Below are 25,240 nucleotides of genomic sequence, written 5' to 3' on the forward strand. Positions count from 1 at the left end.
TCCTGTGAAGATTTGTTTTCAAAAGAGGCTAAGTAATGACGTCATCAACTTTTAAAGGCAAAAGGAAAGGCAGAACGCCCTCCTCAATTTTGCTAGGTTAATATTTGGAAATTTTGCCTTTTTTAGTTAAAATAAAATTCTGCACACTTTATATCTATGTTTGCACACATCAAGCAAGTGTTGTGTCCGTACCCAATTAGCTTAATTTTTTGTTTATTATATGAACTACTGACGTCATGACATCCATATTTTTTTTTAATGCACGACACGAAAGCTGTTCATCCTGGCTTTTTCCACATGTGGAAGCTTCATGAGCGTACACTGCGACTTTTCATTGGTCAAGAGTTCGGATCATGTTGATTCCACCAATTAACAGCCGAGGAATAACAGCATTCTGATAAGAAAAACAGCTACCGCAATGCGCTCTAATGATTGTGGTGTCTCAACACGTCCACCACTATATTTACGGCAGATCGGTCAGAGGAGAGGAACCGGAGTTTACGATGAGTGGGTACTAAACACGGCGGTGTTTAGGACGATAGCATCGGAAGATTGTTGATAGGATCGTAGCAGGGGGTGAAAGGAAGCGTGAGAGATAGTGGTGGTCGGTGGTGGCCGGTGGTGGCATTCGATTGGGTTTACGTTCGGAACGTTCAAGCAAGATTACTTGGGCCCTATAGTTGGTAGGTCCTGTGAGGAGGGTGGTCATCTCAATTTCGGCAGTTTAGTGTATTCAATCACATTGCCGAATTAAATCAACATTGGCTTGTGAACAATGAATTTTATGGGCATCAAACTCCTCAGTCACTTGTTTTGAGCTGTCAATCTGGAGTGAGTTTAAAGCTCATTTTGGTTTTACTCACAGTGTATATAAATAGTTTTACTTTTCAGGTCTCAGCCTACAGCGCCTACAGGTACAGCTTCAGCAATATGTCTGACAATGGAGCTAGCTTCTTTGTGGGTAAGATTTTTTCCAATAGGTACTGATTGTTATGTTCTTTAATGAGGCGGGACGCTGCTACCACGCTGCTATCAAATTGTGTGAGCTGACGTCACACTTGTGGTAGTGTTGGAGCAATGGGCCTGTTGATGTTTCCATGGAAACCCAATTTGACACGTGTAAAACCAGCATGCTGCTATCACCGGTGAAACAGGGCCTGGATATTGCTTGTGCGAGGAACATGTTTATAAATGGTAGAAAATGTAAAAAATGACAGGTACCTATGCTGGCAGTGGCAGTGAAACAAATCCCTTGTCAGAGAAGTTAGGCTTGTACTAGGTACTGTAACATCGCATCAGTAGAAAATGTAAAAACATGGCCTTTTTTCCAAGCATATATTTGTGCAGATGTTTTACCAACAGAAAAATCTGTCCATTGTTTCCATCCTGAGGACTATCAAATCCTTCTCTTCCATAGTGCAACCCTCAGCCCGGGCTGGACAGGCAGCACGTCTGTAGCCGGGTGCAGTGAGTACTTTGGGGGGGGGGGGGGGGTATTCGGTCTGTCCCATGAGACAGGCTCAGCCCCCATGACTCATTAGGGTGCCTGCCCAGACCAATGTCCCCTCCCCCTCATTCCTTATCATCTTTCCAGCTCTGAAATGGCCTTGTCAGAGCGAAAAGGGCTTAACCCCCCCCCCCAAAAGTGTTTGAAAAATCATAATTATTTTGTGGTAACATATAATTGTTTACTTTGACAGGACAGCTGTTGCTGGACGAGGGAGTGCCGTATTTCCCTGGCACTGAACGCAACGGGTCCAGGCGCAGAAACCATGTCTGCTATGTTGGAAATGGAAGAGGAAAAAAACGGACATCTTCCATCCCCGGCAAATCTAGGAAGTCCTGTAAGTACTACCCAGTATAGGCAGCTGGGAAATACTCTGTCAAGTTTTGTCTATATACTATGGTCTACCTATTTCTGCACTTTGATTTAATCTCAATTTGTTAATTCTGTCGTATGGGAATAATTCCTTTTGCCACAAAGCTTCAGCTTATGTATATAGGCGGCTTGAAAATATTTGGTTAAGTTTTGTCTATATGCTACGGTCTACCTATTTCTGCACTTTGATTTAATCTCAATTTTGTTAAATCTGTCATGTGATGTGGGAACAATTCCTTGGGAACAATTCCTTTTGCCAAATTGTCAGGAAACTCAGATTTGTTTTTTCAAATCAAAAACAGTTCTAACGAATAGTGTTTTAACTAAGATGACAACAAACCTTTGGTTATGTAATATTAATGTGTTAACGCACCCCACTGGGGGTCCTGGATTTCCAGTTTCCATGCCCTGCTGGGGAGAAGGGGGTGTTTGGGTGTTTGAACACCCCCGCTTCCAACTTGGCTTCTGGGCCGCGTAGCGATACGGGGTAGGCAGCGTTGGAAAGAGCATAAAAAATAATGAGAAAATTCTTCATTCACTATTTGGTCAAAGATCAGGGCGCTGTTCGGCGGCCGGCTAGCGCGCTAGCCCGCGCACACATATGTGCACGTTGCCCCGGCAACGGGCTATTGACCAATGAGAAGCGCGCTACGGGGGGCACAGGTATATGAAAAATCGCAGTGACGTTGCACTTTCCTCGCTTCTCATTGGTCAATAGCCCGTTGCCGGGGCAACCAGCAAGTATGTGAGCGCCGGCAAGAGTACTAGCCGGCCGCCGATCAGGGCAGGTCACCAGAGGTCATTGGAGGTGAAATTTCACCGATTTTCATGTCGAACGTCAACAATTTGCAGCAAGCCAACGCATACTCTGAAACTAATAGAGCTAGAGTGTCCCAGAAAAGTGCATTTGATAACCCTATTAACCTAGTCACCATGGGTGTAACTTTGTATACTTTCGAGGTCCCATGTGGGACCCCAGTGCGAACATTTGGGACCCCAATTGTCATTTTGGGACCCCAATAGTGGAGGCCCCCGAGAAGCACCAGCTACTTTACAAACGGAGGTCCGATGTTCATATAGAAGGTTCTCTGTATAAATAGGAGGCCCCTTGGACAAATCGGAGGCCCTGTTGGACAAATGGGAGGCTCCCTGGACAAATAGGAGGCCCCTGAGCAAGTAGGAGGCCCCCTAAACAAGTAGGAGGCCCCATGGACAAGTATTGGACATAGGAGGCCCCCTCTGTACGAATAGGAGGCCACCTGGGCTTGGACAAATAGGAGGCCCTAGACCTAGACAAACAGGAGGTCCCTTTCACAAAAGGAGGCCCCCTGGACAATTAGGAGCCCCCTGGACAAATAGGAGGCCCCTTTCAAAAAAGGAGGCCCCCTGGACAATTAGGAGGCCCCCTGGACAAATAGGAGGCCCCCTGGACGAATAGAATGCCCCTGGATAAATAGGAGGCCCTCTGAACAAGAAGGAGACCCCCTGGATAAAGAGGAGGCCCCTAAAATAGGAGCCCTCTGGATAAATAGGAGGCTACTTAAACCAATAGGAGGCCCCCTGGACAAATAGGAGGCCCCCTGAACAAGTAGGAGGCCCGCTGGACAAATAGGAGGGCTCTTGGGCAAATAGGAGGCCCCCTAGAAAAATAACAGCCGCTTGGACAAATAGGAGGCCCCTGGACAAATAGGAGGCCCCCTGTACAAATATTTATTTATTTATTTATTTATTTATTTAGGCTCGTTACAACATCCACGTAGTGGCTTTTACGTTGTAGTGTCAGTAAACATGAAAATCATCTCACATCTCGGGCATAGATAAAAAGACAAAAAGAAAAGTAAAATACAAGAACACGATAACAATATTAAAATACCACGATAACAGCATCTATAAAATGTTGAGGTAAGCTAAATCACCATCCAATAGGTACATGAAATATATGTAAAAGATGACAGTAAATGGAGCGGTACTAAACGACCTAAAAGGCGAACGAACTGACACCTAAGATATAAACATTGCACAAACTATCACACTAACGCATTCTCTCTGATATTCTTCCTGCACTGCCTAACGGTCGGCGCCTCCCGAACAGCTGGTGGCGCTCCATTCCAGCTAGCCACGGCGCGGTAGGTAAAGAAGCGCCGGGCACGTTCAGTGCGCACCTTGGGTAGCTGGAGCTGCCCAGCTTCAACGGCCCGGGTGCTGCGTGCTGATATGTCTGCGCGGGACTCGACAAGAGTTTTTAGATTTGCGGAATAAGTTCCGTCTTTTAGAATCTTATGAATCGTGAGAATATCCTTTTCCACAATAAGTTTGTCTAAATTTTGCCAATTAAGCTCAGCGAACAACGGTGTGACGTGCACGTTGCGCCGTGATGAGGTAGTGATTTGGGCAGCATGATTCAGCACCTTCTGGACTCGTTTCCGCTGGACATCCCTGCACCCACCCCAAACAGTAAGGCAATACGCTATATGTGGGAAGACCAGAGCCTCAACAATGAACTTTTTTACTGCGGTGGGTAAAGAATGGGAAAATTTCGCCAGCCCTGCCAAAGTTGCGTATGATCTCCGGATCACCATCGAGACATGGTCCTCCCACTTCAGCTCGGGGTCCAATGTGACGCCTAACACTTTCATCTTGATTGCTGGCCGCACCTGCGCACCAGCAAAGTTCACCATAATAGGGGCCTCTTGAACAAATAGGAGCCCACATGGACAAGTAGGAGCTAGAGGCCCTCTGTACGAATAGGAGGCCCCTGAACAATTAGAAGGCTCCCTTAACAAAAAGGAGGCCCTTCAAAAAAAGGAGGCCCAAGTAGGAGACCCCTGGACAAATAAGAGGCCCATGCACAATTATGAGACCCCTGGTCGAATAGAAGGTCCCTGGATAAATAGGAGGCCCCTGGACAAATAGGAGGCCCCTGAACACGTAGGAAGCCCCCTGGATAAAGAGGAGGCCCCCTGGAAAATAGAAGCCCCCTGGATAAATAGGGGACCTTCTGGACAAACAGGAGGCCTCCTGGACAAATATGAGGCCCCCTAGACGAATAGGAGGCCACTTGGACAAAAAGGAGGCGCCATTAACCTATAGGAGGCCCCCCTAGACAAATAGGAGGCCCTCTATAACAGTAGGAGGCTCTCTATCCGTACAAATAGGAGGCCGGCGCTCGACCTGTAGAAGCTTAGCTGTATGTACAAAAAGGAGGCTCTCTGTGCAAGTAGTCGAAGTAGGAGTCTCTCTGTACTGTATGTACACCTACAAATAAGAGGCCCCCTGGGCAACTTAGAGGCTAGGTACACAAATCGGAGGTCACTTATAAAAAAGCGGGACTCTGTTGGAATACCTGTTTGAATAAATTGTTTTCCTAATATTCAAATTATTTAATCCTCGCCCGCACATGGGGGGCAGTGGTTGCCACCCCCCCCCCCCCCCCAGGGTTTTTTCTGTTCTGCACTCAACATTTTGATTGCTAGAAGCCGGATGTTTCGTATAGCTATAGCTGCTTCTCTATCCTTTCTTAGCGTCCATTGAAAATTCCAAGTTTCTGTGGTTTTGGTTTCGGAGATATGACCTTATTCTTCAGGTGATGTCATAACCCAAGTGACAAATACCCAATATCTTGCGTTGGCTATGGGTCTTATGAGCTTTTGACACCTTGATTTCGGCCTTTTTTGCCAGTCTTACCTCCCACCTATCATGGAACATGTTGTTCGATGATGTAGAGACGCTAGGGTCAGGGTCAAGGTCAGCCTAGGTCATCTAAAAATTTTGCGTTTTAGGCGAGCTGAATTTACTTTCTTTGGCTGTATATTTGGTAAAAGCTTCTCAGTTCATGATCTCATGCTATAGGGACACATTCATAATCGGTGCACACATCAGTATACACACAGACATACAAACACATATCATTGACCTTGACCTTACTTGACCTGAAATGACCACAGCCAGCAAAAACCTAGTCGGATAGTGTGACAAAGAGGTTCTAGCTGGCTTGGCACCACAATACCGGCAGCGTCATCGGTACCTATATGATGAGCAGCGCACGTGATATTCCAACGGGCAACGGTGACCCCAAACAGCAACGTTCTTTAGTTTGACCTGACCTGGAAGGTCAATGACTACCTGATGAGGTAAAATTTGGTATCATCGGATTCGTCTCTTCCCAAAGAATATGTTGCTCTTGAGTGCGAAGCTTAAAATTTTGTTTGAATAAATTGTGGTGATGTCGAATAAAATACCTACACAAGCAGCGGGCCAACCCATCATATACCGATGACGCTGCCGTATTGGTGCCAAGCCAGCTAGAACAGCTCTTTGTCACACTATCCGACTAATTTGCTGCCTGCGGTCATTTCACGTCAAGTTAGGTCAAGGTCAATGATATGTGTTTGTATGTCTGTGTATGTCTGGGTCTGTACTGATGTACCCTGACCCTGACATCTGTACATCGCAGACGGCAGAACAACATGTTCAATGATAGGTGGGAGGTAAGATTGGCAAAAAAAAAAAAACGACATCAAGGTGCCTCAAAAGCTCACAAGGCCCATAGCCAACGCAAGATATTGGGTATCCGTCATTTAGGTCATTACATGACCTGAAGAACAAGATCATATCTCCAAACCCAAAAGCCACAGAAACTTGAAATTTTCAATGGACGCTGAGAAAAGATAGAAAAACAGCTATCCAAAAATCAGATTTCTAGCTTTAAAAATGTTCAGTGTAGAGCAGAAAAACTAACTTGGGGGTGGCAACCCTCCCCCCAGGTGCGGGCTAGGGCTAACCCTTACACTTTCTGGGGTCGGTTAGATTCCTTGCGCAATGCTGTGCCGTTAATTTTTTTTTTTTATAATAAAGGCTTTTTGTTTTATTGTCGAAAGTGAAAAAGCCATAAATTTTCGTCGATTTCGGTCGACGCGGGGGATATTTACATACAATGTCATCCTGCTGGCCTGGATCCATGAGTAAGGTCAGGTGACCTACCATTTCTTTATTAATATTTAAAAAAAAAACATGGCATCCGGGCTGTGACAAAAAATAAGTGGCCTAAGTCCAATGAGAAAACTGGATTTGGGGGTACCCTAGGTTTGGCTTCTGAGCCTCTGGTCCCCCAGTGAAAATTTCTTAGAGGAGGCCCTGACGTGGTTCGTAAATTACCGCTTCCGCAATTGGAGGCCCCTAATTGCTTGGAGGCCCCCACTAAATGGAGGCCCCCTTGGACGTTTGGGACCCCAATGGTGATGTCAAAGTTTCACCCATGCTAGTCACTTGACTTCTGTGCCCTGTTTCACCGGTGATAGCAGCACGCTGCTATTACACGTGTCAAACTGGGTTTCCATGGAGACGTTAACAAGCCTATTTCTCCAACTCTACCAGAAGTGTGACGTCAGTTCGCGAAATGGAATAGCAGCGTGCTGCTATCACCGGTGCAGCAGGGCCCTGGTCAAGATCATTGCCTGACCGGAAATGGTCATGCTGCACATCAGTCGATCTGTATCGTCAAGCTGAACACATCTAAGGCATTTTCATCTTTCTAGCTTGCTTCTATCAGAAGCTATTTGCGAAAAAAACTGTTTGTTACTATTCCTGACCTGAAATGACATCATGGACACAAACAGGGGTCACGGGTGCCAACTGCCATTGCATGTTCAGTGTGTCCTAGTTACTTGTAATTCAGTGTTTGAGAGTGGTTAGAATGACGTTTGTCTAAAGAGGCGCCTTTCGATTTTCTCTCATTGGCCTATAATAGGAAGGTCGCAAAATTGACCTGACATTGATATCAAAATTCGGAGATACACATTTTGTACATACTGTTGCTCTTATCGATCGCTGAAAGCTTCAAAGTGATCGGTCACTCGGTGTATCCATGGCAGACATTGAAACTTTTTATGAGGTGAGGTGACTTGAAGTGACCTGGTGACCTGACCTCGAGTGACTGGTCTGAAATTTTTACATGTGTAGAATAGATGTATCATAAGGTGTGCCGAAAACGGCGGCGCTGTTATTGAGGCATTTGCGGAAAACCACAGGGGGTAAGGGTTCAAAGGGTTGTATATCATATAATATGCCACAAAGTCCACGTCTCACGACCGTCGCAATGTCTTTTCACGAAATAATATTAAAACCAAACATAATCTTACCTGACCTAACCTTGCCTACAATCTACAACCTTCAACCTACAGAATCTGCTGTGACTTACGTGTGGCAAATATGAACTGGGACCATATGGATGCCTCCCCCTTTCAACCCCCCCCCCCCCCCCCAGTAGGGCGCGGGTTAAACCTGGGCAATCACTGCATTTTATTGACACCCATGACCTACGTCCCGTAGCTCTGGTCTGAGAGGATTTCACGCCTGTTGGAGAGGGTTACGTAGGTTTTGATGCTCAGCAGCTCGAGCCATGGTTTATATTGGGTTTATATACCCTCTACCTCTATTCGTAACCCCCAAAATGTTCTCGTTTTCAGCTAAACGGACATCTGTCGCAAGACCTATCAGCTCAGTTCAAGACGCTGGGACATCTCAGGCTGTCGAGGCTTCGGCTGTTATGCAAGGTAGGCATTATAGATGTAATATGGACAATATCTGCAACAATAATCGATCAAACAGAGGTGAAAAATAATGCAGGTAAATATGGTATATATTATAACCAGTAAAACGCCTTTTGGGCGAAGAACGAGCGAGCGAGAGAGTGAGCCATGCACGTGCGGAAGGGCGAGAGGGTGCTTCCAACGGGCTTGTGCAAAGCACCCTTTTAACCGGTCGCTAGCGGTGTGCCAAATTTGAACGCAATCGGCCCAGCCGTTCCTGAGATCTGGAAGCGGCATTCTGCACGTGCGCACGTGCAAACGGGGTCCAAAATGACTTTTGCACGGCACCCTACTAACTGGTCCCCAACCGTGTACCAAATTTGAGCGCAATCGGCCCAGCCGTTTTCGAGATCTGGAAACGCCCCCTGCACGTGCGCACGTGCAGTAGCACCCTAACCGCAACACATGGGAATGCATTGCCTGGTGGGTGCCTACCTGTATGCCAAGTTTCAGCGAAATCGCCCCAGTAATTACCGAGTTACTGAAATGGGAACAAATTTGGCACCTCTTATTGTTGTATTTTGCACGTGCACTGGGGGTGACCCACATACATCGAGAGTATCCTATTTTGGGTAGAAGGGATGCTGCTACCCTTAACCCTACAAAATATACCGCAAGTCAATCGCCCAAGCGGCTGCTGAGATATGAGCCTATCAAAATCACTACTTTTGCAAAACAGCTTGAACACCCTTGACTTTTTACGTGGCACGTGCCACGACGGTCACTGAGATGTATCAAAAGTAGTCAATTACGGGGTAGAAGGGATGGGGCTACCCAACAAAAAAGACCGCAGGCCAATCGGTCCAGCGGTTGCTGAGATATAAGCCTCTCAAAAGCGTTACAGGCCGGGCCGGGCCGGGCCGGGCCGCTCATACTGAGATTTTTCCGTTATATTGAAAAGACTCACTTCGCTCGCTGCGCTCGCTCGCTCGTAACTATATGCAGTTTAGTAAAGTTGCCAAGTTCGTCCCATTTTGCGTTCATGCTTGTCTTTTTTGTAAATATGTGTCCATTTTCTTTACAGATTTGTATTTGGCAGCTTCAGCGGAAAGGATGGATGACAATAGCAACGGTCGCACTTGGAAGGAGAGACAAGACGTAGAAAATGAAAACTGGGGGCATTTTAGGACGTCCGCTTTTGAAAGCTTCGTTGGCTCGTATGCTGTTCCCAATGATGGTAAGAATGTGTTGACGTTCGGTGCTTAATCTTTTTCTGCTATTATGAACTTGTTCCTATTTAAACATTAAAGGAATGCATGGGAGGTGCATATGCATTCGATTGGTGGGCGGGCTGTTCATAAACTACAATCTACATGTCACCTTTCTGCTGGCCTAGGCTATGATATTAATTTAGTCTTGATTTATGGACCACAGTGAAATTGAAATATTCTTAGTCGCTATGCTAACAATAAGTCCTCGATTTGGCGAATTTCTTTTTTACTGTATGTGTGGCATATTCAGATACATTAGCTGGAGAGGCGTGATGTAAAGTGGTTGTATAGTAATACTATTTGGTAAACTATTTGACCACCTTCAAAAATGTTACACCAGTTTGCACTCAGCCAACATTTTGGAATAGCCTCAAAATGTTAAAAAATCGGCTAAAGGCTTCAGTGTAGAAAATGGCGTGGGTTCGAATCCCACTTCTGACACCAGTGTGGTGAACCTTTGTTTAGCCCCCCCCCCCTTCTTCTGACCGAGCAATAAAGCAAAAGAATTTGACTATATTAGGTACATGCCACTTTTGCACCTTCGCTACATTCCCCCATCCAGGGTTCCCCCCACAACCGCATCACCGCCCCAGCGCTGCACGTCTCGGAGCAACCCAAGGTCGTACCCCGACAGGACGGCGACAGCGGCGTCCGACAGCGACAGAACTTGAAAGTTCTGTCCGACTTATTTTGATAATGACCTGTGGTCGAAATCATCAATAATTATTTAATTATGTCATCATTTGGTATTTAATTGTAAGGAGGCTATTTAAAAGTGTTTTTTTTATAGAACTTAATACATCATCTTTGATAAAAGTAACATTCAATCTGTAATAAGATTATAAGAACCCCGAAAAATCCCTCAGCAACCTCAATACAAGAACTTCTAGCAGGTCACAATTTGCCTGATTTTGGGTCCTTGACCTGACCTGGAAGTAAAGGTCCTTAACCCTCGCTGGCACAGAAATGATGCAACCCCCGCCCCCTAAGGTTTTCGCAAATAATTCGCGTAAAAAGCGGCCGATCGCGACGAAACTTTCAGTACCCTCGCGTTGATAAATTTAATACCTACCCTGAAAATTGCATGACCCTGATTCAAATGACCTTTGACCTGTGACTTATTTTTCGAGACCATGTTTGGCCGGAATCGCGATTCGGCGTATTTCGGCTCGCATTAACCGCGCGTTTGCAGTCTTTTTGTGGTTTCAAGCGTTCAAACATGTGACATGATGTTGATCCCATGCATTAGGATGGGTTTCAAGGTCACCTGAAGGTCAGGTCAGGTCATTGACCTTTGATGACCTCGGTTCACTTTTTCGAGTTTTACGTGTTTCTAGGCTAGTTTTTGGGGCTGAATTCGAATTTAGCAACATTGAACATTAACGAAGTAGTTTTGGCAGTGTTCTAAAATTGGATATTGGTTGGGTGTGCCGATGAAGAAAAAAAATCATAGGATGAGAAAAAAGAAAGTAAATAACTGCAGTATTTTTGCAAAATGGTGTAATGCCAATTTTTATGCTAACTGATAAACCAGGATTTCATGTCAGGATCTTGACAGGGTGTGGAACAAAAGGATGTGGGTGCATCAACTGTCAAGTGACAAGTGAACTGGCTGTTGGGAATACATGAAACTATTTTCAGAGATGAAGTAAAGTCGGTCATTCATATTTTAGGGATGAAAATATTTTCCCCATTAGGTGTGATTTGCCACCAAAAAGGCTGAAAAATGAAACACTGAGTTTTGGTCCGTTCGTAACATGTTACGAAGCTGTCCCGTAGATCAGTCGGTAGAGCGTTTGACTCTGCGTGGTGAGAGCACGCGTTCCCGGTTACGACAGTCCGGGTTCAAAGCGCGACGGGCGCTTGACGTTCATGAGCCTCCTGACAGGTATAGTTGCCGTTGGTGGCAGGCCGTAGCCAGGCGAAGTCAGTTGGGGACCGGCCGTGCGCGGCTATGTGCGCACGTTAAACTTTGGACTCCAAATTCTGCACTCATATTCGCAACTCATAGAACCGGAAATGCGCGATCGGATGGTAGAGGGCAGGGTCAACGCAACAAGCTTCACTTAGCGGTGGCTCTGTCCTTGTGAATCCTTCCATTTAAGGTTCGGACTGGATTTATTAAAAAAAAAACTCGGAGGCGGTTGACGCCTACTACGAATACCCGGCAGGACTCCTACTGGTTGACCTGACCTGACCTGACCCGACCTGGCCCAAATGCAAGAAGGTAACATATGTGATCACAACTACCATGATATTCGTAATCAGCACCCCAAAAACTCCCAAAAACATAGCAGCAACACTTAACAACATTTAACAGGTCCCGATTTTCCTGACTTTTGGGTCATTGACCTGACCTCAGAGGTCACCATTTGACCTATGACCTTAATACCGGGTACCATTGGCTTTGTCTTGCGACGACCAACACGATGGTTTTTCCGCGAGGCTCTAGCTCAATTAGGGGCCAAACGCGAGGGGTGGAAGTCGCACTAGCCCCCCCCCCCCTTGAACCGTCGAGGAACGCAAGATGGCCTGTGCCGGCGAGGGATAAAACTTAAAATTTATCATTGGCTTGTTTTCGTCACGGACAACAGGCTCGTTTTTTCCGCAAAGCTCTAGCTCGATCAGGGGCCGAACGGCAACGGAGGGGAAGAGTTTGACGCTGTAAATGGTCAATATGGGCGAGGGTGAAAAACGCCAACTTGGTGGGAAAACCACAATTTTGTAATAAAGATAAGCGTGTGTGGCGGTGGAAATAGGCTGTTTTGCGAACTTGACATCAAAATAAATAAATAAAAAAATCCTGCAAATCTTAAGGTCTGCCCCAGTGCTTTGTGTAGATATCCTATGCAGTATGCTGATATGTAGCTAACGTTAACCCTATTAGTGGCAGGGGGGTTATTTTCATCCACCCCTCGGGTTTTTCGGGAATATCTTCGAAACGGCCGGATGCTGAAATTTTCTGACTTTTCTTAAAAATTTAACTGGGCACATTCCCTGAAAATGTCAAGTTGATACCTCAGGGGCGGTTCCAGTCCAGGGCATCGGGAATTGTGAGGTCCTATTCGTGAAGTGAGGTATTTGGGTGAAGGTCACGATGCTGGTGGATTATAACTGTAGGGGAGAGTGGGGCACATTCGTGCAAAAAATGGATACATCCATATATCTGTTCTTTGGTTGGTGCAATGGTAAAATTGTTGATTGCAGTATGGAAAGGAACTATTGCTGATTTTTTTCTTAATTAAAAGTTATCCTCAAACATTATCGCTTTTATTAGAAAAATGACTTCTAATAACTCGCTACGTTTGCACGAAACTGTCCCAGGTATGGGGGCACTTTCGTGCAAGGGGTGGGCACTTCCGTGCACTCTGCAAAGTTTGATAAATTACCAGGTATTACCAGAAATTTACCAGAAGAATTTGTCAATGGGGCATTTTATTCGATTCCTTTCGATAAGAATGCATTGCACAATGCACAACAAATGTAGAAAGAATAGGCTGGCCAACAAGAATGTGCCATCTGCCGGTCGTTGGTCCACTTCAGTGATCTCGCCAAGGTCGCGTGAATTACTTGTCACGACGTCGCAAGCAGCCGAGACTGAGTCAGGCTAGCGTCATAAATGAAACCTACTACGGATTAAGTCAAAAATCGCAAAAACGAACGAAAATTTGCACGCATAGGCCCCAAGGCAGGCAGGTCCGTACACGAACCTGCCACACAACGTTATTTGTAATGTGTTTCAAAATTTATCGTTGAAAAACGTCATAAGACCATGGCCAGTCCGTTTTGGTGATGCACCAACGAGAAACCCGAATTATGATGTATTTTAAGTACCTCCCAAGTATATTTACCTGTATCCGTCTATGCTTTTTCGAAATGTCCATTTTTATAACACATGTTAATGTCCAGCTCATTCTGCATCGATTGGCTGTAGTTGCGTCAAAGTTGGTTGAAAAACATGGCCGTGGTGAGCAGTCGAAAAAAAAACATCTGAAATTTACAGTTTTTCCCCTCTAATGCCACCTATTTGCTTTTTTGAGCCTTTTCTTTTTTTAATGTAGATCATGTTGAATTTAATCGAATGCCGAATTTTGAAAATCGGCCGGCTAGATCTCGGATATCAGGGGGGAGGGGGGAGGTCCTAAACAGTCCTAAACCCTGCCGGCACTAATAGGGGTAGCCAGGAGCCTGCCACTAATAGGGTTAACCCGGGACACGGCCTTTGAATTGATCATTTTTTTAATGCATTCAATAACATATTTCATTTCTGTTGTTTCAGCAACTTGTTCGGTATGCCGTAATCCCGCGAGCGTTGCTTGCCGCAGCTGCAGTAGTGTATACTTCTGTCACGCCTGTGACGAAGACCAGCACATGCTGCAGCCATACCACAAGAGACGTCACTGGGGCGCTGGATTCTGGCAGCCCTTGCAGCCCTCTATCACAGTAACAGCGAGTGGTGACTTCATGCCTATGGGTACGTTTTTTTCACGAGGCTTGTTTTCTGGTTGAGGAGGTTCGAACCTCTCTGTAAACGTCTATTTGAACACAACACGAGATTTGATAGGCGAAGAAAACTGGTTAGGGTAAATTGTATGAAACAGATGGTAAACTTGCTTAAAGCATATATGTGTGACTCCTGATTTCCCCAACTCGCAGTTCGTACTTGCTTATATTTACAACCACCCTAGAGTGCGAGTCTCGTCTTTGGCAGTTAACTTATCAGTCAATCGCACGGCGTTCAACATTGCGTTGTTTTTTTGTGTTTAAAATACATTTGGTTGGGCGCAAAGTGACCTTAGTTGTCGGTGCGCCCTAAAGCCCCAATAAACAAACAACAATAGATTACATTAGGAAAACTATGTCATGAATATTTTCGATACAATGTGCATTAACCAATTTTCCAGTCATTCTCTCAGCAATTATCACGCTGTTTCAAAAAGATATTTACAGTGATGGCAACCTTGAGAGAAACAGACCGATGTGCCGATGCCGTGGTTTTCTAAACACACGCAACAGTTTGTGCCATTCCCTCCCCCCTTCCCCTACCCCACACCCCACCACCACCACCTCCACCACCACCACCGCAGTTGTTTTGTTAGCCCCTCTGTATATTGTGCAATGGTGTTAGGCAGTGGCGGATCCAGGGGGGGGGGGGGCAAAATGGGCATTTGCCCCCCCCCCCCCCCCAACGGCATAATTTTAACATTACGCCTATAGACGAGGCATGGAAAGAATCGATAAATTGTTATAGTTTGCCCCCTCCCCCCCCAAAAAAAACTCTGAGCTGGATCCGCCTCTCTGGTGTTAGGTACCTATTTTCCGAATTATATGCGTATTTAACCCTGCTTGTACGCTTTCCCTTTCCATAGCATCAGTATTGCCGTTGCATGGATCGAGACATGCGTGCGCGCATTGCCAAATGGAGATGGTCATCGAGTCATCGGAATCGGCCGTCATCGTCATCAGCGCACTCGGTAGGTCATCGACTTTTTGTGTGTGTGTAATTTTATAAATATTAAACGGTAATAATTGGTTTTGAAAGAAAAGCTGTTATTTGCGCCCGGATATGGAGGCTGGAGCTGAGCCTATAATACTGTATCTCGATCTCAGCTAAGTTTCCTTAGCAGCAGCTTTTTTTTAGCAACATCAGGTTTGACGATACTCGGAAACTAAGAGCAGAAATAGACGTACCGTAAGGTGGGGCTATTTGAGACAGAAGGGCTATTTGAGACAGTATTTAAAATTGCTATAACATAAAAACCACCTAAAATTTATGCTTACTTTTTTGCTCAGGCGATTAACTGCTTGATTCCACACCTCCCTGAGCAAAAATATCAGACAAAAATCAAACGATCTTCATTTTATAGCGTTTTTAAATACTGTCTTAAATAGCCCCACTGTCTCAAATAGCCCCACTTTACGGTAAATATAGTAATCATTAATCAATGCCTCTCAATAAGTACTTAAACCCGCGCCCGGGTGGGTCTCTCGGCCAACTTTGCCATGGTGGGGGAGGGAGGGGCTATTTGGCCTCAACAGGTTTTCTCAAGTGTAGTATTCAGTATTACGCTGATTTTACCGGCATCGCGTTTCTTTTGTCGAGACGCGTCGAAGGAGCTACAAGTTAACCTGAAACGATCAACTTAATATTTGACTTAAGGTCAATGTCACAGAAAAGGTCATGTAGTATGTCATTCGATTTGAATCGTTGAGCTGAACGCATTCATGGTGTTTTCAGATCTCTATCATGTTTCTAAAGTTATTGTAAAAAATTGTTGGAGGCGCTCCATGACCTGGAATCACCTCGGGGACATAAAAGGGGTCACATGTGCAATTTCCCGATTCCATGTGTCATGTTCACCTGTGTTACAGATGTTTGACGTTGTTTTAGTCCAAAAGAAGAGCATTTCAATTTTCTCCCATTGACTTATAATGGAGAGGGCGCAAAATTGGCCCGATCTTTGGTCACCGATATCGGAATTCTGATATGTACATATTGCTGGTACTGATTCCCTGATGCAAAAGCCTGCGTTTCATAGGTGCTTCTGGGATGTAAGCTGTAACGAGTGACTGAATCAAAAAGTTTTTAGAGGCATGTTCACTTAGCTTGATCTGGCGACCTGACCTTATATGACCTGATGTCAAAAATGTCATACACGATGCGAAATTGATGTATCACAAGCTAGTTATTCCAAGTTTCGCGACGCGGTTTTCTTTACACACATAAAAAACCGGCAGTGGTGGCCAAAAGCGCCATCTCCTCCCCTCACCCCCAGCAGAAGCACTTAACACGTGCATTGGACATCGGAGATAGCCTAACTGTCCTTAAATTTGAGATATTGAATTTCGCCCGAGATATCGGGCTTATTGGAAGTTATCTATACAGACGCGTGCTTCAATAACTGTTAAGCTTAAAATCCGTACTTCCCTAGCTTTGTCAAACTGTAGTAGGGTTTAGGTAGTATCTGCGAATTAATTTGAAAAAGTGCCCGTGATTGTGAAATAATGCCCTTATTTTTCAGGGCGTTTTGACTTGAGACTTCCTGCTTGGAGATGTCCAGGCTGCAACCACAGGATAGAAGCATCCAGCGAAGACCTGATGCTCTGTGGATATTTTGTGGCGTCGCCCGTGCAAATGTCTACAGTGGTGCACGAGGACGTGTTCGTCATGTGGAAGGAGCTGCGCTTCCGGACGCCTGGGACTTCTCTTAGAGCGTTTTTACGAATGCTGGAGAAACTTGGAACCACCTATGGCTCTGTGAGTATCCGTTTTTCGTTACATTCATTAACGTAGAAATATGGATACCGATGGTTCAGATCGTGAGAAAACAACAATTTTCCTTCCCATGACCTGGCAAACAGAGTAGCAGTATGTGTACCAGCTAAGTAAGAAAGACGACGGAGTTCCTTTTATACTTTATGAGTATATATCATTCGTGTTATTTTCATTTTATCTTTTTTATTTGTATAAGAATGCCTACACTGCTGTCAGGCAGCTTTAAGAATAGGTATAGAATATTTGAAACATCATTTTTGGCTAGTCACACCGAATAATACCTCGTACATACACCGCAGAGGATGCGATCCAATTCATAATTTTACACCTAAAAGATACAATATTGTAGACCTTGAGGTAGATGTTATCGTTGTGTACAACCGAAACTGGAGCGCTGTTTGAAGTAATTTCGTAAGTGATTTAAAACTTGGAGCTTGGTTTAAAATCAACTCGAATTGTTCGTGCATGTGGGCATGGGAGGTGTTCTGTATCGTATCTTGCCTCTGTTTGTTCCATTTTTTTTTTTTGACCAACCGTCCTGTGAAGCTCGTAAGCGACGCTGGGGCATGTTTTGGTGTTAACATAGACTGCAGCTAAATATATATCAGACTTTTATAGAGTACCGGTAGAACAGCAGACTTTTGTGTTGTTGAGTCGAATTTGAATGTTGTAAACATTGACAGTGCCTCACTCATTCTCAGGAGGCCCCCATTGATCTCCAACGATTTGAGAAGGCCTACTCAGAATGGGCAAACATGGAGTTCGAGCTGCAAAGGTTGATGGATGCAGACCTCATGTCATGCGAAGCATGTGGACCTGAGCCGGCTTGTGTCCATGTTGATGGGAATTTTAAACTCTACCGTTATCGGTCGTCTGGCGACAGCAGCATGTCATCAGCTTACCACACGGGGACATTCCTGCATGATGGCGATGCTGTGAAGAACCATGCAGCAAAATTGGCCCCCATTTCAAAGGTGAGTTTTTCTTGTACGTGTATGTCTGAGTGTTAGAGACAGACCACACACGCACACGCCTCGCAACGGCAAGGGGTCCACTTGCCGCTCGGCCCCTGATCGAGCTAGAGCTTCGCGGAAAAAACGAGCGTGCTGCCCGTGACCAGAGGAAGCGGAGGATCCCCCATTTCAAAGTCCTAGGTCATTAGTTTACCTTCCAGGTCATTTCCAGTTTACATTTCATGCGTTCCAGTCGATGTCGACCCAAAGGTCGGAAAAATCGGGATTGCTAGAACTGGTACAATCAAGCTGTTATTGGGTTTTTCGTGGACGGGGTGCTGATCACGAATTTCATGTTAGTTTTTATCCCAGATGATGTCCTCATGCATTTAGGCCAGGTCGGGTCAGGTCAGGCCAGGTCAATTAGTAGGAGTCCTGCTGGCTAGATCTAAATTAGGTGTCAACCACCACTGATGGCGTCGTTACATATTACGAAGGCACCAGAACTACTTCGTAAATGTTATAAATTCATATGGATGCTAAATTCGAAATCAGCTCAAAAACTACCCTAGAAACTTGTAAAACTCGAAAAAGTTAGTGAATATCGTCAAAGGGCAATGACATTGACCTGACCTTCACGAGAGTAGGTGTAAAGCTTATCAACTCGAGGGTACTGAAAGTTCCGTCGCGGTCGGCCGCTTGTTGCGCAAGTTATTCGCGAAAAACCGAGGGGGGGCCACCCGACCCCGCCTACAAGGGCGAAGCTTGAGCGCGGACCCGTCTGACGCTGGCGTAGGGCCCTAATAAGCCAGCGTGCAGTCCTCTAGGGGTCACGACAGGAAAAAACAAAGAAGAACAACAAAAAAAAAATTGTTGAGACCATGACCGATGGTCCGTCCCCCTCGCTGGCTCGTCTTTGACTGTCCTATATCCCGTGCTCTCCTCGTGCCTCCCGCCCCAGCCCGCCCGCTCCGCTTATCTCTCTCCCTCCCACCCTCCCTCCCTCTCCCTCGCTCTCTCCGGCATCTGTCTGCCCTCGCCCAACGCCTCTTAGCCGGGGGCCGCTAAGTTGTCATTGGGCTCATGCCTGACGCCTACGCCTCCGTGATCTAGACACTCTGTTGGCTGAGTAAAGGCTAGCGTGGGACCCCGAGGCCAGCGTTGGTCCCTCTGTTGCCAGTGTGGGGCCTGGACGCCAGCATGAGCCCTCAGAGGTTGGAGTGAGGCCCCGAGATTGGCATGGAGCCATCAAAGTCTAGCTAGATCAAGTACCCTCATAACCCGAGCTGGGCCCTCCTAAATCAGGGTATCATTAGGCGGGCGTTTGCAGTCTTTTCTTGGTTTCAAGCGATCAAACTGTGATATGATGTTGGTCGGTGGTCCCATGCATTAGGGTGGGTGTCAAGGTCACCTGAAGGTCAGGTCATTGACCTTTGATGACCTCGGTTCACTTTTTCGAGAGTTACATGTTTCTAGACTAGTTTTTGGAGCTGAATTCGAATTTAGCAACCATTTGAACATTTACAAAGTGGTTTTGGTGACGTCGTAACATGTTACGAAGCTGTCAGAGGCGGTTGACACGTACTACGAATACCCGGCATGACCCCTACTGGTTGACCCGACCTGGCCTAAATGCATGAAGACATCATCTGTGATCGAAAGTAGCATGATATTCGTGATTAGCACTCCGAAAAAAAACTCATAGCAGCCACACTTCACGACGTTTTAACAGGCCCCGATTTTCCCGACTTTTGAGTCATTGAGTTGACTGAGAAGGTCAACCAATGACCTTAGACCTAGGACCTTAAAATTTGGTATTCTCGGCTTCCTCTCTCCTCTCGTCACGGGCAACACGCCCGTTTTTTTCCGCGAAGCTCTAGCTCGATCAGGCTTATACGTTCGCGGCTGGCAAAACACCAATACGGGCGAGGGTTAAGCTAAAAAAATGACGATAACAGCAAAAGCGCAGCCTGGGAGTTGGGACCCACCCAAAAACCCAGGTAAATGGTTCACCTAACCTAACCTAACCTGAACTAACATAACCTAACCTAACTTTGCTCATCACAACCCTCTACATAGGACATTTTGTTAGATGGATTAAGATTAATTATCATTCACTGATCAATTGTATTATTTTCAGACAACCAACCGCTGTGGCACATCTCTGTGGGCTGCGGCACGAAACAACCCTGGGCTGCCATCGTCCAAGAGAACTCAGGACGAGACGGGACTCGTGGCCGCCACTTGTCGTCACAGCGTCGTTCTCGGTGGCGTGAATATGTACAGAGGAGAGCAGTTTGCATATGGCCACTACCTGCACCAAACACTCTTCAAGAACGCATGTTTCTTCGCGAGTGATGTGGTGTGCAAATACTGGCCATGGGCTCAACGGGTGGCAAGAGTTTTCCCTGAGTACTCCCTCGGAGACACTCAGCCATTCCTCAGCGTTATGCATGCCTCTGGACATGCGTACTACTGCCAGGTAATCATATATTATAACATGGAGAAATACTGAGGAGTTAAAAATGATAGACAGGATGAGAGTGAAAGAGGGGGAGAAAAGCACTCTCCCTCACTCCTCTCTCTCCTCCCTCTCTTTCTTCCTCTCTCTCTCTCTCTCTCTCTCTCTCTCTCTCCTCTCTCTCTCCCTCTCTCTCTTTTCTCTGTTGATTGTCAATGGAATGGCTCCCAGTGAAAGGTAAAGCGGGAGGATATTTTCCCCAAACGGCTTTACAGAGCGACGGTGGAGTGAGTTTATAACGATAGCTGATCTTCCTCGAGTGACCCATGAATAACTGTGTTTCTGTTAGTAGTGGGTGACTTGTATATTATCACTCTTTCGTTGAAATAATTCATAAGAATATATTTTAGATTGCCCTGACCATAAGTCACTGATATAAAATGATCCGAGGTGTTCGTTTTGTACACCATGCTACTCGATTTATTAATCGCTCAAAGTTTCAAAATTCTTTCGGCGTGGCAGCTGTGGCCAGTATCAGATGTTTTCTTTGTTATTAGATTAGGTCTGAATGACCCAATCTAATAACAAACATAATTTTTTTATTATAATATAATTTTATATATATATACAAATAATATTTTTCGGTGAAATTTGGTAAATGTTCGTTTTCGCTCTTTCTGAACCGAGCGACATTACTTTCATGCCAATTCATTAACTTTTTTAAGGTGGGAGGGCCCCTTCAAAGCACCAATACTCAAGTTCTCTCCGTGCTGTTCACTGAATATGTTTCGAGGCTTGATTTTACATATACCTACCCTTTTTCAGATACGGTACGGTGGTTTCTGGCAGCCTGGCTCAGGATGGTCGGTTATGGAGACGACGGAGATCGCGAACGCCTTCCTCAGTCGTGCTGCGAACACGACAAAGTACATGACATCAGCGCAACGAGTCGACTCCCTAACAGACCTGGTGCTGTCATACAACAGTGACAAGCACGATCACATGCCAGAGCTGCTGCTTGCGAAGATGGCGGCAGCAACGAGGAGGGTCTCGGAACTGGCTGAAGAGCAGCAGGCACTGCTGGACAAACACGGACTTGCTGTGGAGGATGTCGGGGAACTCGTAGAAGAGTTGAAGCTCTTGGCTGTGTCACTAAGTACCCGTGACCTGCGGTCCGACGGAAGTGACTTGCGCAACGCCATCGAACTCGTGAGCGACAGCCTGCGGGTTCGGCAGGCGAGCGTCAGTCGTGTGGCCAGTACACCAAAGCAACGGGCCAAGCTGAGGCGGCTGGTGGTGGCCGATAAAAAGAAGCTGAATAAACTTCTGTCCCGCTACCAACAGACGACGGGTGTGCTGATCGACGCCGATGCCTGTGCAGATGGCCACTTCCCATGGCACGAAGAGTACAGCGCAGTCGGGCCACTCTCCCTATCAGAAAAGCGGGCGCTGTGTGACGTATATATGAAGCGAAGACGGGCGCAAGAAGAGAGGGACATAGTGAAGCAAGAAATGGAGCGTCTTCTCACGTACGGCTCCTATGTCATGGATGTATTGGTACAAAAATTAGAGGTGAGTTTATTTTCGACGTGGGACCAAGACTGTTAAAAATTACCCATAATATCGGTAACTGTCTCCACTTGCCCACTTAAGTAGAAACAAGATCGAGTGAATTTATCTTGAGTTTCGTCTTGCATTCGTTTTAATGGCACAATATTAATGACATTGCTAACACCCCTAAATGCATTATTTTTATCGTTTATTTCAAAATATGTTCAGTGCTTGATGTTTATATTGCATTGCGCTGGCCAGGAACTGCCTGAGATAGTATGTTAGCATGACAACGTTTACGGCTGACTGGACAACTTAAATAGTTTGTAATGCATTGAAACATTCAAACATTTGACTCCAGTGCACACAATTTTCGCAAAGTAGATGGTTGTGTACCCTTGTTTGACTTTGCCAATGGCTATCTGGTATCGTTTAACAAACTTGTTTTTTTCGTGACGTTATGCAGTTCGTAAATATACAAATAGCTGTTGGTTTTCCCTCAGTGGATAGATCATCAGCTCAGCGTGCCTGCTGCAGAACGACTGCCATTCGTGGACTTCGAGGACGACAGCCGCGAAAACAAATACAAAGTACAGAGGCAGACAGAAAACGTTCTTCGAGGCCTCCAAGGAATACTACATATGGCTTTTGAACTGCGACGGCGGTACGGCGTGAGCGCGCATCGGCTGCTCTCGGAATATATAGAAACAACTTCTTAGGAGCCTGTTAACCTGCGCCCGGGTGGGCGCATCCAAATCTGCAATGGGGGGGGGGCGTATTTGGCCACACTAGGCTACCTCGGAAAGTAAGAAAGCTAGAAAGACACTACGGAAAGCAATGGATAGCTCGCTATAACATCTTTTAAGATTATCAGGTCATTTTTCGATCAGGTCATCTCTGAGGTCACTGGAGGTCCCCGAAGGTAAAATTATCACGAATTTTTGTTCTCGATTTTGACAAGTTTTCACAAATTAGCACACAACTCGGGTAACAATAGACCTACAGCGCCGTGGAAAAGCGCATTTGATAGTTCTTTCAAAGCTCTCCCAGAGTAATGGTCTCAAATTTGACTTGAGGTCAACGTTTAAGCCTCCAGAAGGTAAAAGATCAAAGTTGATGTCTACCCGGAAAACGTTTTTCTGTAATAACTTTTCACTCAAGCTTTTATTACGTTATATTTACCGGCATCGCACGCTTCGAATGAGCTGCAAGTTGATCTGAAAAGCTTAACTTAAAAATTTGACCAAAAGTCAAGGTCACATAAAGGTGATGTTGCGTATCAGTCGGTTCGTATCGTTGAGATGGACGCATCAATGTTTTTCTAGCGCTCCAGCATGATCCTATATAATGTTCATATAAAAAACTAGGGAACGCTTTATCATCTGAGATGATCTCAGGGGTATACAAAGGGTGATGGGTGCAATTTTCCTATTAAAAATGTTTAAACACGATGCGAAATAGATGTATGATAAGCTATGCCAATCTTTGCGGCGCTGTGCGCCGCGGCTTTTTTTTACAAACGCAAAAGAAAGCGGGCAGGTGTGCCCCCACCACCACTACCACCACCACCACCACGACCACCACCACCACCCGGGCGAAGGTTAACCCGTGTTCAGTGTTGTGAGCGTTTTCCCTCCGCGATTGCGCTTTTTGGTCGCTAGAAGTTGCCATTGATATTGTTGGCGTAGATTAACGGATCGTGTCATAGTAAGTCGCTAGGACACCAGCTAGATTGTTCTTCCTTATGCGCTGTGTCTATGGGAACCTCGACGCAATTTTACGATGGTGCAGATGCACCGGCTTCACAATCATTTGCGGTGCTTTTGCTATCGTTGACTATGTGTGTCTTTTTTTCAAACAGACTTTTTAATCGGTTTCCCCGGTAATAGTGGTATTTGTGTTGTATGTTTGTTGTTTTTTAAGCGTGTTGTGTCTCGCCCACTGTTTGGTCAGTTTGTAGAGTTTGATAAACATATACGACACCCTGAGCCCTGAGGTATATGTGCGGTGAATCAGTCTTTGACTGGGAGGTATGCAAGCTTGCGCATCCCTCAAAAAGGGAAAGAAATACAGATCATTTTCGTTCAAGCCATTTTATTTTAAACGAGCGGACAATTCATTGGTGTCAACGGCGGCATGCCTGTGTGCGGCGTTTTACAACGTCTGACGCGTGGGGGGGGGGGTGTCAACTTTGGAACCCTGCCATTCGGCCCCTGATCTAGGCAGAGCTTCGCGGATAAACGAGCGTGCTGCCCGTGACGAGAGAAAGCCGATGGGAGGTGGCAACCAATTTTAAGGACCTAGGTTGACCTTCCAGGTCAGGTAAATGCATAGGCGGCGGAACGGGGAGGGCACCGGGGCACCGTGCCCCCTTGCTTTGGGCATTTTAACATTAGCCCCATGGGCGTTGCATGGAAGGAATGGGACCAAAAGTCGGCAGTGCCCCCCCCCCCTTAACTCAAGGTGAAGTTTTTTCGGGGTTTTAATCAGAGATGATGTCATGCGTTTAGGCCAGGTCGGGTCAATAAGAAGGCGTCCTACGGGCTATCCACACTAGGTTTCAACCACCACTGACGGCGTCATAACATGTTACAAAGGCACTACAACTACTTCGTAAATGTTTAAGTGGGTGCTTAACCCTCGCCGGACCTACTGGTTTTCTACAAACGCGCCGGCCGGGGGGGGGGGGGGGGAGGGGCGGGTATGACCAAACTCGCTGTTTTGCCCCTGGTGGAGCTAGCGTGTTGCGGAAAAAACGAGCGTGTGCGCCGTTACGAGACGCAGAGATTGGTACCCGATTTTAAGGTCCTAGGTCAACCGGTGACCTCGGAGGTCGAGTCTGTCATTATTGCAGCTGAGGAGCTCATCTATTGCTTTGCATCTTTGGATCACTGTATACCTATTTGAAAACCGTCAGTAAGAGCTGTCAGTTGAGATTGGTAAGACCTCACATTTCTTTAGCGGTGACCTGTGTCTGCCCTCCACAAAGGTCCCTCGGAAGATGTTGGATGGGTACCCCGAAACATGACAGTGCCCTGTTGCCATCTCATCCCGTCAGATAGATGCTGGTGGGGACGAGAAGCGGTTGAACGGCCGCGGGCCGGGTGGATTAAAAGGGGCTGATTGGGACAGCGGTCGACCGCTGCTGGTGCCGAATAGATCCCCGAGGGCGATGTCACCCCTCCCCCCCCCCCCCACACACACTCTCAGACCCGGCTGGGGCGTCGGCGACCGTGTTTGTTCCGTCTAATCCATCACTTGCGCAAGCGGAAGGGTTTGACAGGTCGAGCCGACCGTCCCTCCGCATACCATAGGACGGGGG

General features: G+C 46.2%; 1 protein-coding gene across 3 annotated transcripts; it reads left to right on the forward strand.

Annotated features, from left to right (window-relative positions):
- Positions 1 to 459: 459 nt before the first annotated feature.
- On the forward strand, positions 460 to 24,006 carry LOC122391992. Of its 3 annotated transcripts, none has more exons than XM_043386382.1 (12): positions 460 to 683; positions 892 to 961; positions 1,701 to 1,844; positions 8,344 to 8,430; positions 9,491 to 9,643; positions 13,957 to 14,151; positions 15,047 to 15,151; positions 16,700 to 16,935; positions 17,655 to 17,927; positions 20,047 to 20,388; positions 21,193 to 21,939; positions 22,422 to 24,006. In XM_043386382.1, exons 2-12 carry the CDS (start codon positions 931 to 933, stop codon positions 22,635 to 22,637), a joined length of 2,529 nt encoding a protein of 842 aa, XP_043242317.1. In that variant the 5' UTR covers positions 460 to 683; positions 892 to 930; the 3' UTR covers positions 22,638 to 24,006. The 3 variants fall into 3 exon arrangements, with proteins under 3 accessions (XP_043242317.1, XP_043242316.1, XP_043242318.1); XM_043386381.1 differs by having other exon boundaries at positions 493 to 507; XM_043386383.1 differs by lacking the exon at positions 13,957 to 14,151 and having other exon boundaries at positions 607 to 683.
- The last annotated feature ends 1,234 nt before the right edge of the window (positions 24,007 to 25,240 follow it).

This window comes from Amphibalanus amphitrite, unplaced genomic scaffold (genome assembly GCF_019059575.1).
Source record: "Amphibalanus amphitrite isolate SeventyFive unplaced genomic scaffold, NRLGWU_Aamphi_draft 000464F_arrow, whole genome shotgun sequence".
Classification (NCBI taxonomy): domain Eukaryota; kingdom Metazoa; phylum Arthropoda; class Thecostraca; order Balanomorpha; family Balanidae; genus Amphibalanus; species Amphibalanus amphitrite.